This window comes from Epinephelus lanceolatus, chromosome 4 (genome assembly GCF_041903045.1).
Source record: "Epinephelus lanceolatus isolate andai-2023 chromosome 4, ASM4190304v1, whole genome shotgun sequence".
Taxonomy (NCBI): domain Eukaryota; kingdom Metazoa; phylum Chordata; class Actinopteri; order Perciformes; family Serranidae; genus Epinephelus; species Epinephelus lanceolatus.
Genome location: NC_135737.1, coordinates 44,994,945 through 45,009,930, shown reverse-complemented (window position 1 = coordinate 45,009,930; position 14,986 = coordinate 44,994,945). Strand labels below are relative to the sequence as shown.

At 43.3% G+C, this 14,986-nt stretch overlaps 1 protein-coding gene across 4 annotated transcripts in view; it reads left to right on the top strand.

Annotated features, from left to right (window-relative positions):
* The window catches only part of ecel1 (endothelin converting enzyme-like 1), an 81,047-nt gene that overhangs the window by 20,939 nt on the left and 45,122 nt on the right, over positions 1-14,986 (top strand). For all 4 annotated transcript variants that reach the window (XR_013490993.1, XM_033631501.2, XM_033631502.2 and 1 more), the window contains exon 6: positions 2,965-3,089. Coding sequence is in view for 3 of the 4 variants with exons in the window: in XM_033631501.2 (XP_033487392.2) it covers positions 2,965-3,089 (125 nt within the window). In the remaining variant the exon portion in view is untranslated. The remainder of the gene's footprint in view (positions 1-2,964; positions 3,090-14,986) is intronic.

Below are 14,986 nucleotides of genomic sequence, written 5' to 3'. Positions count from 1 at the left end.
GTGGGATATGTACGAATTTGGGTGTATTACTTTTCATAGGAAAACATTAATAGAGTGATAACATTCCAATAGGTGATCTAGAACCCAACCTTCTTGGCCTGTGGCTTCACACACTCTCTTGTCATCTTGGCCTAAACATTTCAACCAAATAGTGAAGTTGTTTCATCTTGTTTCTACACTGTAATCTTTATTTACATGTTAAAATATTAAAGATGTGATGTGCACAGAAAATGCAAATGACGATGAAGAGGCAGCTAAATTAATCTGCCTGGCATGGATACCCCACACTATGAATATAGGATTATCAATACATTTAAGCGCTGCAGTTCCACTCCTCCTCTGCATATTTGAAACAACTCATTTATGTCTTTAAGGTCTAATGAACATAAATGAGTTTATGTGCAAAATATTTGTCCTCATTAGAAAACAAAACTTTAACGGTCTTTACATCATTATGAAAAAACTTTTAAATTATTAATAAAAGTATCCACATTGTATGTTAGCTATACACAGTTGCAGAGATCTGAGTGTTCACAAAACTTATCTATAGTCTTACTCTGCATATATCACAGTATTTTTTATCATTTAATCCCACAGCTGTTGAGCACCTCTATAACCACTAGTTCCCTACAAGTAAGCTCTGAGTCTCTCTAGGACTGTGTGTCAGTACCTGATACCCAGAGCCAAGTAACATCAAACCTTCTTTAGTCAAACAGTAACTGTATTTGATCCTTTCTGCGCCGGGTTCTGATCTCAGACTGTCACACCTCACTGCCAGATAGGGCTGCCACGATTAGTCGACTAATCGATGACTAATCGACTATTAAAATAATTTTAGTAGTCGACTAATCAGTTTGAGTCATTTTTCATAGAAAAGTACTATAAAAGTACCCAAAATACTCTTACTGCAGCTTCTTAAGTTCAGATATTGGCAGCTTTACACACTCTCCCGTGACAGTGAACTAAAACCCTTCGGCGTGAGTATGAAACAAGACATTACATGACGTAATTTTGGGGTTTGGGTGTGACAGACCGACATTTTTCAACATTTTAACACATTTTTCGATGAAATGATTAGTCGACTAATCGAAGAAATAATCGACAGATTAGTCGACAATGAAAATAATCGTTAGTTGCAGCCCTACTGCCAGATCAGAAAACTTTCTGTTGCTGCCGTGTCTGCCGTTGTCATCAGCTCATTGAGCAACATTACAAGTTAACGTTCCACCTTAAAAGTTGCCGGCAGTCGGCCCAGTGAATGAAGTTATTGTTTCTCAGACTCCAGCTGCTGTGAGAGGCAGCAAAACATCCTTTCATTTTATAGTTACAGTTTACTAATAAAACTCTCCACAGTATGAACAGTGGTTACATGAGCCTCAAAACCAGACACAACTCAGCCCTGAGCAGAGTGACCGTCATCTACTGACCAATCAGACTGCAGTGTTCACAGCTCCACCTTTTAGTACCAGATCTGTGTGCTAGGTACCCCAACAGAGAGGGGAACAAACATGGGGACGCTAAGGAACGCTTCTGTTGGTACCATCCACAACTTTTCACAGGGGAAACCGAAAAAAGAGCACACTGAACTGAACTGAACTGAACTGAACTGTACTGCTTGGTGGAAATGGGGCTTTAGATCCAACACCAGGACATTAAATGGTCCCAACAAACTCACACTGACAATGAAACTGCTCAGACATGTTGTTAAACCTGTTGATAACTGTTAGGTAACGTTAGCCGTGTGATGCTAACACTTAGCCCTGGTCACACTCCTGCAGCAGCAGCTACAATTCAGACAGTCTGTGGTGTGGTGATGTTGGGTGACAGAGTTCAGACCAATCAAAAGTACTACACGCCACTTCGTTCACATTATGTTTTTTTTAATGACGTTTCTATTTATCACTTTAACAGTGCTGGTATTAGTAGTGATATCATACATTTTTAAATAATACCCAGCCCTATTGATTACTCAAGGGTTAGGGGGTCAAACATTAATGAGTCTGGTATAGAACTGACAAAAAAAAAGACCTAATTGTGGCCAACTGGTCAGTTTGGTACTGAACTTTGAAACTTTGAGGCAAGTACAAGCCCCTTTCACACTGCCAGGTTTTCCGCGAATGTTGGGCCGTTTTGCCGGCAAGCTGCGAGCGTTTAGACACACAAAGGCGGATTGGCGAGTTGATCTGAGGTGCCCAATTTTCCGCCTCGTAGGGTAGACATATTGGCGGAACCCTTTAAGTTTAAACAGACCGAGGCGGCCTTCTGCAACGGGAGGGGCTGTTGATGACTTGTGGGAGGAGCTGTTGATGACGCCGCACATGCGAGCCACTGGCGGTGGATAAACAGGAAACAGCTGATAGCAGGAATTAGCGAGCAGCTAGTAGCAAGAGGGAAACACAAACCTGACAGACACTGTAAAGATGAGCAACTGGGGAGACAAGGAATTGCGCGCCCTCCTTGTCCTCGCAAACGAAGAGGCCATTAACCATCAGATGACGGGGACGGTGAAGAACGGGCCGACTTACGAGAGAATCGCCGCCTGACCAGCCGCAGCTTCCCTCCCACGTCATTGTTTACGTCACACGCTGAGCTACATGTTTTGTTACTTGCTCACGCCCCCCATTGCCCCGAAAAAGGCACATTCTGTATAAACAAAAGTAGGTAGGCGGCATTTTGCTGCACTCCCTGATTTTGTTTTTATACTGCCAATGCTGAAAAAAGACTGATTGGGCTTTACTGCAAATTTGCACAATTCCTGTTTAAAAAGGGCTGCAGATTGGCAGGTTTAGTCATGGTTTGCTTCATGGTTGGGTTGGGGTTAGAGCTTCATGGTTATTTTAGATCAGGATTTAACTTGTAAGCACAGTAAGGCTTTTGTTGTTTTGTTTGTTGTTGTTGTTTTTAAAGGGGTAAATTTATGACTCTACCTAAACTAAAACGACATCACTCCACCTCTCACCATAGCTTCACTGGAAACGCTTGCTGGACAGAATCTTCCACGACAACTTCTCAGAAGACGAAGAGATCGTGGTGCTCGCCACCGATTACATACAGAAGGTCTCTGACATCATCAAGACCACTTCGAAGAGGTAAAGAAAGAGGGTGGGTGGCAGGGTGGGGGTCAAGGGTCGAGGGTGTGGAGGGGGGAGAGAAAGATGAGGGTGCGGAGGTGTATGGAAAATCAATGAAGTTAGACGCAGGCAGTTTTGAGTTGGTACTTTTTGAGCATGAGTAAGCGCTTTTGTTTGAGGTTGTTGTGTGTGTGTCTGTGTGAGTGTGTGTGTGTACTTCCTTCAGTTTAGTTCAGTCACTACAGTTTGGGCTACAACGCAGTGTCACGAGGTGTATGGATTGGTTTTTGAGTGCTGCTGTGCATGTATTTGTGTGTGCACTTGTGTGTGTTTGAGGCGAGTCACTGTTGGGTGAACTTCCACTTCTACTGCAGCTGATTATTATTGATCTACACCCACACCTTTCTACCACCTGCAGACTCAGACACACGCACATGGACGGACACACACACACACACACACACACACACACACACACACACACACACCCACACACACACACACACACACACACACTTTCTTTCTCCTTCTTCTTCTTGACAGACTCCAGGGGAGGCCGTAGAGGGCTGCTGCACGTCAGGATGTGTGTCACAGCGACTGACAGCTCGCCAATAGTCACTGTGCTCTACACACAAATACACAACCGTGCTCAGCGATCATGCATGGCTGACTGGCGTGTGGATTGCTTGCTTGTCATTTATGTCTGAGACTGGATACATGTCTGTCTGTCTGCCTGTCTGTCTGTCTGCCTGTCTGTCTGTCTGCCTGTCTGTCTCGCAGCATGACCTATTCAGACATTCTGGTGATTTCATGACTCACCAGTTCATGACAATACGGTTCCTTCAGTGAAGGTGATTTTATCAACTTATCACAATTTCAGATTCCCTAACTCACCATGTTGTGTGCTACGACAGCGCCTCAGTTTAGACAACTCTGACTAAGTCATCTTTGGATGCATTCACACATTACAAGATGTCAGATGGTTTTTGATCAACAGTATAGGTGTACAGTGTTCTCACATTAAGACCACACTTCCCAGAAACCCCTCTGCTACCTGCCCTGATAATCAGACTCAACTGTCATTAAGATAGGTCAGGTTTAGTGATTGCATTCAGCCTGCAAAAATCATAAAAGTGGTTATTTGTGAAGATTATCTTGCTGAACAAAACGTGTAAGTATCATAAATGTTTTACATCTTGAAAAAACAAAATCCAAGGAAACTCTTCTCTGGTGCAAAAGTTAAAAGGCCTTTATTAAATGGCTAGTTCATGATGAACATTAAAATCACCAACATGTTTTGACAATGCTCACTGGCTTATCATAAATGTTTGTTTGCCACAGAGCTTATTTTCTGCAATAATCCAAAATCAAATGGAAAAATCCTGTAGGCATTTTCAAAAGGGGACCAGGGACAGGCTAACTTCCGCATCAGCTTCGCAAAATTGTTATCCCTGGAGCACTCTATTGGTCTGACGATAATTAAGCCGCTGATATCTGCGTATGAATGCAGATACATTTTTTAAAAAGTCGATGGTAGCCGATGGGTTACAAGATTGCATTTCGACCCATGCCTTCACAACCCTGATTCACTCTGAAGTTGTCAAAAGCCGGCATTTGGTAATGAAAAAAGTCGTCCATTTGCATCAACATACTACGCGGCTGGTCGCCGTTATTGTTTCATTGTGCCCGGCGGTGTCAGGGGAAAACGGTCAGTCAATCAGTGGGACAACAACGAAAGTTAAGGCGCCGTTAGTCCAAGTAGGCTGGATGGAAGGGGTAGTGACTTTCCCCCAGGAAGCCGGTGTTCTCTCCCTGTAAGATTCGAAAGCCAAACCCTATTAGTTTTTCCTAAACCCAACCACGTGCGTGTGTTGTTGAAGGACATAAAACATCAATTTGCAACCGACATAGTGCTTTTATTTTGAAAGAGACTGTATGCAAACTGTACATTTCCTGTGAAAACAGAAGTGTATTTTGAGAACAGACAATGCATATAACAGGCTGAAGTTGACACGGCGTCCCAGAACGTCAACAACCAACACACCCAGGGTACCTTGGACGCCATATGTGGACGTGGAAAGTCCAAACGTGGATATGTGACGAGGTCTGGGTGAGAATGTGTCGGCCTTCAACATTTATTTGCCCCTGACATGGACCGTGTACCTGCATGCAACCAAAGCCCGCTCAAACATGATCGGTCAATACTACTCCGACTACAGACGTAAACCAGAACACTCCCATTACTAATGTAGAATCTGTTTACAGAGATTAGATGATGGGCAGTGGTGCACAAAAATGTTTTTCCTCCAAGTGCTTAACATGGACCCAGGTCATGGGGCAGTGTGTATGACCCTTCACCTGACTGTCCATCCTTTAGGTTAACTAGTCAGTTCATTAACCTGTGAAACTCCGACTTCTTCTAGGAACTGCGAAAAAACAGGGACATCCAACAAATCTAACACGAGCAGTCCCCTAAGATGAGCAAGAGTGTGGACAGCACATGGTTATGTACATATATGTAGTATAACATCAGCGTGGTCACTGTGGCATCATGCAACACACAGACTGGCCTTTGTTTTCCACCAGAGCTTTCACTGAATTCATGACCTGCTTTTTTTTCTTTTTCCATTCATGTTTTTACAGGATACAAATAAAGATTATTCATCACTTTAAAATTCTTTAGTGTTTTATGCTGCTTACTTTTATCAGCCACAACAAAAGATAGTATCTTTCTGCAGTGATTTAGCTCAGCTCCCATCAGTGTAAACCTCTCTTCCATATCAAATTGTCTACTATCTGCTTTGCGCTCCATTTTCAGTGGCGGCGGCGGTGGGGAGGGGGGTTACTGTTCCCAACTCTTTTATCTGGTCTCCTGCAGCTCTGCCTCCTTTGTGAAATGTACTTTTTAATCACAACACTCCAGCAAGCGTACACATTGAGTAGAGTCATATCATTAAGGTATTCATAATCCCCTTTGTAAAAGCAGAGCTGCCATCGCCACTGTCACATCCATTAGCTCAGGTTCACTTCTCCTCAGGTTGCAGACGAGACAGGGTTAATGCTCCGTCTCTTCCCTTGTTGTTTACCAATCTTCTCTTTGAGTTGTATGTCCATCCATCCCCCCTGATGGCTTTAGTAATAGATTCTACACTATGTTTCAATCATCCTCTCCCCCTGTCTTTGTTCCCTCCACCTGTGTCTATCTGACATCCTGTCTTCTCTCCCTTTTATCACACTTTCACTCAGTCAGCTAGAACGTACAGCTCATTTGGGCTTCGCTGTGCAGCTGCATCCTGAAAGTTACATCAACTTCTTATTTTTCTTCAGTTGTGTTTGGGGCAGTGTAGTTGCAGAATCAAATCCCAGTCACATCTTAAGCATGTGACAACAGTAAAAGAAACTGTATTTACCTTTGTAAACATGTCTCAGTTCACTCTGTGATGACTGACACTGAACAATGAACATTGTACTACAGAAACACATGGCCTGGCCCCACCCAAGACTTTTTGGCCATTCATAAAATTGTGTAGAATGTGAAGAAGACATAATGATAGTGTAATGATGATGATGATGAATGATGAACGTTACAATATCAAAACCTAAACAAAATCAGAATAATAACATCAACAATTTGACCAAGGAATACAACATATTGTTAATAAGTGTTAATTATAAATATATTATTAAAAAAAATATGTCATTGGAACCAGGTCTCACTCCGTAGTAGTCAAAAACCAGCGCTTGGTCAGTGACTTCTGGCGTCAGACACCGACAACAAAAGCCGCCCTTTCACATTGGCATGATCTGCCGCCAGAAAGCTAAACCCTGCTTCCCTAAACCCAACCAGGTGCATGTGTTGGCAAAACGTGACCACTTCTTTTTGCTGACACACCAAACCGACATCAAAGAACTAGCAGCGACAAAAGCCAACTGTTGCGTCGTCTACGTCGCCTCACGTCACCCGGTGTCAGTTGCATTTGAACACACTACATGGACTACGTCTGACAGCTAAGTAGCACGTACGTTCTGCGCCTGCGTGAGAGGAAATAACGCAGAAAAGGAAACCGGAAGTCCGAGGAATGCATGAAATAAACAAAGTAGCAGACTATTACATCCAGATGGTCCTGGTGTTTCCTCCACAGGCTCCGGTTGGATCCAAACGGATACAAATGGAGAGCCAGGGCTAGCTCAGAGACTAGCGGAGGCTAACTGGCTGTGCTTCCCTCCGGTCATGCTGCGGCTAACGCTCCACTAGCCTCACAGCTAGCTCCAGTTTGTTATTCAGGTTAAAGTGGGAAGAAGCAGCGGGTCTCAGGCAGCTGAGTGAAGTGGAGCCTGAGGAGGAAGCACCGGTTAGCCCCGGTTTCACTACAGGCAGATTCACTCGCTACAGGGGTGAGGGAATAAAACCTGAACAGCCAATCAGAGTGATCTCTCTCACCGACAAGCTCCGCCGCTGATTCAACATGCTCAATCAGCCGAAAAGCCGCTGACACCAAAGTGCCGACGGTGCGGGACACACCGCAAAAACTAGGCCGACAGACGCTCACTGACGGCCCGACTTTGACCGACAGCCGACCGTCGGCTTGGTGTGTCAGGGCCTCAAAAGAAAAAAATGTCAATTTAAGGCGTTTTACCAAAGTAGTGCTTTTATTTTGAAAGAGACTGTATGTAAACTTAAAATTTCCTGTGAAAACTGAGGTGTATTTTGAAAACAGACAATGCATGTAATAGGCGTCCCAGAACGTCAACAACCAACACACCCAGGGTACCTTGGATGGCGTATCTGGATGTGGAAAGTCCATGACCAAACGTCAATATGTGACGAGGTCGGAGAAAGAATGTGTTGGAAGTTGTATCTCATTATACTGACTTTAGCATTTTCGCAGAACAGACAGATTTTCAAAGGCTGGTCAAGATCGAAGCTGCAGAGGCTGAGGCATATTGACTTTTACTTGATAGTATGACTCAAGTTCCAAAACCATTGAATCCAACAACTTCCATCATGTGACTCAACAGTGTCTTTAATAAGACCCTCTTTGCCTGGTAAACACTTTCATCTTTTAAACACTCATAATACAAGCTTTCTGTTCAAATGTGAAGTCTCTGGAGTGCCAATAGCTCAGTGGTTTCAGCACATGCTACATAACAGCAGCGTCCCAGATCCCATTCAGATGTGCTCAGTCAGCTCCCACGTGTTGTTGATGTGATGCAAAGTGACACAAAGATAACCAGTTCAGCAGTAATCATCTGTCCCCATATTCAAACCAGCCACTGGCTGCACCAGTACATTTGGTGCCCGAGGCGAGCACACAAGTATAGCTGATACTGATGTTTATTTATTGGTGTTTCTTTTGTTTTTTGTTGTTATTTATTCTTATTTTATTTTCCAGGGAAACACGGAAATCTACTCTATAAAAAGTAAATGAACAGTTTTAAAGTCATTCAGTCCTTCATTACACTACAAATTCAATAATACACATTTACTAGTCCATACCCATTGGTAGCTTTGTCACCTTCTACCTATGCCAGTCCTCAATGCCTATGTGCAGTTTCACATAGATTGACCACGTCAGTGAGTAGAAAAACGTGGGACAGACAGAATGACTGACTGACAGAATGACACACTGACAGTTTCCGTGATTATGTACAGCATACCATACCATGACTTAGTCATACCAAACATTAGAAAAAAACACCAACATTGGTCCACAGGGGGAGCCACAGCGATCGGTCACATTTTAGCCATTTTGAAGCATTTTTCTGTTGTTATAGCGCCACCCAGTTGCCAATTAGAGTTAAATTTCTCCAGTCACCTTGAGGCGTCCTGTTCTACATATCTACCAAGTTTAGTAAAAATGCATATGGCGGTTAGGCCTAGATAAGAAATGAGCTCTCTAGCGCCCCCATTTTGTTTGATGGGGTCAATAATGGAGGGGTCCCCTCAGATTATGTGTGGTCATATGCCTACAAAGTTGCGTGGTGATGGGTGAAACCCTTGAGATGTTATACACCTTTATGTGATGAGCCACGCCCTCTGCAATATTCATTGCCTTATAGAAGCTCAGTTTTAGTAAGTTTTCCAACTTTTGCCAAGAGGGAACTTTAGATATTGGTCCCTAGATTATGTTCACCCAGTTTCATGCAGATCGCTCAAACTTCCTAGGAAGAGATCCATTTGAAGTGTTTTTCAAAAAATTCAAAATGGCGGACAATCTATATAAGCGGAAGTTATGGGTTCTTGAGGCAAATGTGTTCCTCATGAGGAGAGGCATCTCTGTGCAAAGTTTCATGTCTCTACGACATACGGGGCATGAGATATGCCCATTCAAAGTTTGACATTTCAATCGGTTGCTATAGCGCCCCCCTTTGGCCAATTGATGTAATATTGCTTCATTGGCATCCTCCCATGACCCTCTACCACTGTGCCAAATTTCACATGGATTGACCAAGTCAGTGAGGAGAAAAATGTGGAACAGACACATACAGAGTTTTCGTCATTATATAGTAAGATGAAACAACCTTGAACGTAACCTTCTTTCACATGAAAAACATTTTTTAAAATAAGTAAAGCCTTTTTACTATATATGTTCCATCATAATTCATCTCTAATATCTATGTTATAGTGCTGTGAGAACATCAACACATTTCTTCTTCAAACAGCTGAATTTATCCAAGTTTCTCATCAAAAGCTGCATTTTACAAGATTACATTGAACACATCACGAGGACATTATAATTTACCCTCGTCCAATATTGATTTTTACTGAACAGAGCTTCAGCGCTTCACAGTGTAAATCAATGCAACCTCTGTGAGCTGTTGGTTGTGTCCACCGGCTGCTTCGAGGAAACAATAACTAGCTGCTAACTGCTAACAGCTAACTTAACGAGGTCTCCTCCTGCTGATGTCATGTTCTTCTCTCCACGTCCACTCCTCTCAGTAGTGTCGTGGTAGTTAAATGGGCACCAGAGAGCTTTTGTTGCGTTGACATGATAACGATACAGCGTGTTTGGGGTTCACATGATGTCTGATAACTCCGCCCATCTCCCCTAGACACTTTTTACAAACTGTTTTTACACACTGAGCAGGACTCTTGACTATTAAATGAATCATTATGTGTAACGTGGTAGAGAGCTCCTTTATTTTATTTTACTATCATATTTTTGGGACTTTGTGTCTCTTAATTTGAAAAAAAGCCATGAATATTTCCAGTTTGGTTAATCCGAGCGCTTCTCTTTTCCTGGCGGGAATGGGCTGCTGTTTGACAGTAGGAGGTAGCAGACTGAACTTTTAAGACTTCCTGTCTCTCTGACTGTAACTTTGTGACTCAGTGTCTCCCTCCACCAAACTCTTTTCTCTTCAGGCTGCTGCTCCCCAGCTCTCTCCATCTGTCTGCCTCTCCTCCTCAGCTGCCTGATAACCCTCTCTTTCCCCCTCTTCTACCTCAGTCCCCCAACACCACTCTCCCTCATCTCCATCTGCACCGCTCTCATTGTTTTCTATCCATCTCTGCCTCTGTCACTTCTCTTCCTCCTGTCATCTCCTCCTCCTCCTCCTCCTCATCGCCCGCTCCCCCTCTCCATGACGCCATTCGTTTTCTTTTTAATCTCTTTTTCTTTTTGGCTTTCTCATTCTCCATCTTCCTCCCACCTCCAGTCCGTCTCCAGGTTCTGTCTTGCAGGAAGTTCTTTATTGGGGTTTAAACAAAGGTTGGCGTTGCTAGCTCTCACACACACACACACACACACACACACACACACAGAGTCACGCACATATAAGTGGAGGAGTAGAGCGATTCCATTTCCTGAGGGGTGTTGCTCATTAGCATAGCTTATGAGAACTTGGTTAAAAATGTCCCGGTTCCTCACATCAAGGGGTCTCTCCACCGCTGCCTGTTATTCGCCAGTCACACAGCGTGTTGCAAGCAACGAGCGTCACGCACACGAATAAATACAGACACTGGAAAACTGAAGTTAGCACTCACAGTGGGACAACACCAGGAATTTAAACATGAACGTACAAAATCCTGTCGGAAGAAAAGAGAAACAATCCACCCTTCTTCTGCTGCTTCGTCTGTTAGGTAGTTATGTGTTACAGTTATATGTTTAATACACTGAATAAGTCATTTAATAAAACACAATTTCAATATCAGTAAGGATATTGTGTGGAAAATGAAAAACATTTTTACTTTTATCAGTGTTGCCTTTATAAATGCAGCTATAGCAACGATGACACAACAACCAAAATAATATCAACACCCTGATATTACAAGAAAAAGCAGCCATGCCTGCAGCTCGCTGAGGATGTTACTAGTGAAAGTTGTGCAATGAGCTAAATGCTAATGTCAGCAGGCTAACATACTCACAGTGACAATGCTAACATAATAATAATAATAATAATAAGCTTTATTTGTATAGCACCTTTCCAAACAAAGTTACAAGGTGCTTTACAACAGCAGAATAAAAAGGCAGAATCCAATAAAATGACAATAATATAAAAACATTATAAGAACATAAAAAAACAATAAAACATTAGACATTATTAGAGTACATTATTAGATGACAACAGCAATTAAGTAAAAGCACATTTAAAAAAGTGTGTTTTTAAAAGAGATTTAAAAGAGGACAGAGATGTGGCTCGCCTGATCTCCTCCGACAGGTCATTCCATTCCGGGCCTTCGCTATCAGGGCCCGGTCGCCCTTGGTTTTCAATCTAGATGTTGGAATCTCTAATAGGGACCCACCGGAGGATCTCAGCCTGCGCCTTGGCTCATATGGGACTAAGCAGTCTTTGATGTACTCAGGGGCCATTCTCATCCGGGCCTTAAAAGTGATCATTAAAATCTTAAAATCAATTCTAAAACGCACAGGTAGCCAGTGTAATGAAGCTAAAATCAGGGTTATGTGTACTCTTTTGTTTGAATTTGTGAGGAGTCTGGCGGCAGAATTTTGAATAAGCTGAAGTCTGGAAAGATTATGTTTACTTAGGCAGGAGTAGAGTGAGTTACAGTAATCTAAACGGGATGTGATGAATGCATGAATGACAATTTCCAGGTTCTTGGGAGACAGAAAGGACCAGATTTTGGAGATTCTGCGTAGTTGGATGAAACAAGACTGGACAGTTGTTTTATGCTGATTAAAGTTGAGATTACTATCAAAAATGACACCAAGATTTCTGCAGCTAGGGGTGATGCTGGTGGAGAATAAGCCAAGTTGTGGTGAGATGTGATTGTGTGTGGTGCCTGGGCCTATAATAATGACTGCGGATTTGTCTGGGTTCAATTGAAGGAAATTATTAGACAGCCAGATTTGTACTTCATTTAGGCATACCTGGAGAGTGTTTAGCTGCTGGTTGATGGTAGGGTTGAAAGAGAAATAAAGCTGTGTGTCATCTGCGTAAAATTGGAAACTAATATTGTGTCTGCGGATTATGCGTCCTAGTGGTAACATGTAGAGTGAGAAGAGCAACGGGCCAAGGACTGACCCTTGAGGTACTCCACAAGACAAAGATGCTGTGGAAGATCTGCACTCACCAATAGCAACATTAAAAGTCCTATTTTGGAGATATGAGTAAAACCAGTCTAAAACAGTGCCAGAGATGCCAACCCACTTCTTGAGACGCTCCAATAAAATCAAGTGATCCACGGCATCAAAAGCTGCAGTGAGATCTAAAAGGATTAAAATAGATGACATGCTGCAACATGCTGATGTTTAGCAGGTATAATGTTTACCATGCTCTCCAAATTAGTTTAGCGTGTTAGCATGCTAACATTTGCTAATAAGCACTAAAATCAGTACACAGTAAACTAAAGTAGAGCTGATCATTATATCTGCCAGGTATAGGCTGAAGCCTGGAGAGGACAACACATTCTCACTCAGTCATCCAAAACAGGCATATGGTTAGCGACCCCCGGCGTCAGGCAGTGACAAAAAAAGCTGTCTTTTCACATCAGCATGATATGCCACCTGTCACTGTCATTGCTTAACAGCGCATGGTGGTGTCAGGGGGAAACACGGCAGGACAACAAAATATGTCTGAGCAGGGTGGGTGGGAGGGGTGGTGGATGTGTCCAACAACCACTGGCTCTCATCTGGGATGCCGGTGTTTGTCTCCCGTAAAATTGTAAAGCCACACCCTGTTCTTTTTTCCTAAACCCAACCACGTGCTTTTGTTGCCTACAACCTACCACATAAATGTGTTGGCCAAATGTAAGCAGGTCCATTGTTGTACCGATGTAGTGCTTTTATTTTGAAAGAGACTGTATGCAAACTTTACATTTCCTGTGAAAACAGAAGTGTATTTTGAAAACAGACAATGCATGTAACAGGCTGAAGTTGACACGGCGTCCCAGAACGTCAACAACCAACACACCCAGGGTACCTTGGACGTCATATGTGGACGTGGAAAGTCCATGACCAAACGTGGACATGTGACGAGGTCACAGTGAGAATGTGTTGTGCTGACTTTAGCATTTTCGTATGAGAGACATATTTTAAAAAGAAAGGTCAAAGGAAGCAGCTCAAGGATTAAAAACAATCAGCTATCCTTATCTCAGTCTTGCAGGGTATTTGGCAGCAGGTTCAGGCCAATATGGCGTCGCAACATTGAAGCTCAAGTCTTTCACGTTGGGAAAACCACACGTTCACAGGCAACCTGTTACAAGAGACAGCCGGCAGTCAACTCGTCCACAGCGCCATCACTCGCTTACACCCAAGCTGAGGTGGGAGATACTGATTTAATCTGGCACAGTTGGTTGTGATGCGCCATAGAGTTGTTGCCGCTGGTCGCTCCTCTGCACGGCGTCTCTCAGCAGACCACCCCTGAAGGGACTGCTGACTGCTGTGCTGTTTCTGACGCCGTGTCATCTTGCCTCGCTGCCTTTCTCTCGTGCTGCTTCCCTCCAGCTTCCTCTGCTCCATTTTTGGTGCTGCCTCTTGAGCCGTCCTCTCAGGCTGTTCTCTCCCCCCAGTCCATCACACCTTGACTTATTTATTTCCATATTTTCATTGCTAAAGGCCCTCCTCTCCACCACCTCATTGGTCTTGTCTGGTTGGGTTGCCTCCTTGTCAGTCTGTAAGAGACTTTTCTACCAGGTGCAGGTATCTGGCACTAACAGCAGGAAGTAAAATCACAGCACCCCAGTGATAATAAAATAAAAGCATGCAAATAAAAACAGTCAAATTAAGCACAATAAAAACATGCAAGATAAAACACAGCAACATAAAACTAGCACTTCCGTCTTGTGACACATCTAACCACACAGAGAGTGTGAGTCCTGAAACACACACACACACACACACACACACACACATTGTCTGGCTTCATGCAGTAGGAATCCGGGGTCATGGCACAGGTGTTGGCCCGTTGTATCATTGTCCAGTAGAGCAGATGGAGAGGAAGCTTTGTTCCTCTCGAGGCCACTAATGGACCACAGAAAAACTCTTTTGTACTATTTTGTACTTTGCTGGATTCTGTCACTCACTCGTGCGTGTACTCAAACACACACACGTACACATATATACTGTCCAAGAGAGCAGTGGAAGATATAACACAGCTGAAGAAGCTGACAGTCGTATAAATACAGGAAAACAGAAGAAGAAAATTTGGGTTCTTGTTAAACTGGAGGAACAGTGTGAATTTGCACTTTGAGGGGTGAAAAGGTGACGGGCGAGTAAAAAGAACCTCCAGACAAGTGCTTCATCTGTCTGTTAGACAGTTGTGTGTTTCAGGATGAGATGATGGATGGTTAAAAATGAATGAATCATCATGAAACATCCTGCTTTCCTTCTTTTGACCCCTCTACCTTTCCATCTCCTTTCCTTCATCCAGGCATGTAGCCATCATTTCAAAAGTGAGGGGGAAAAGAGGTCGTCTTCTGCAGTGGGTAGCACCCAGAGGAACAATTTCAGTTCTTA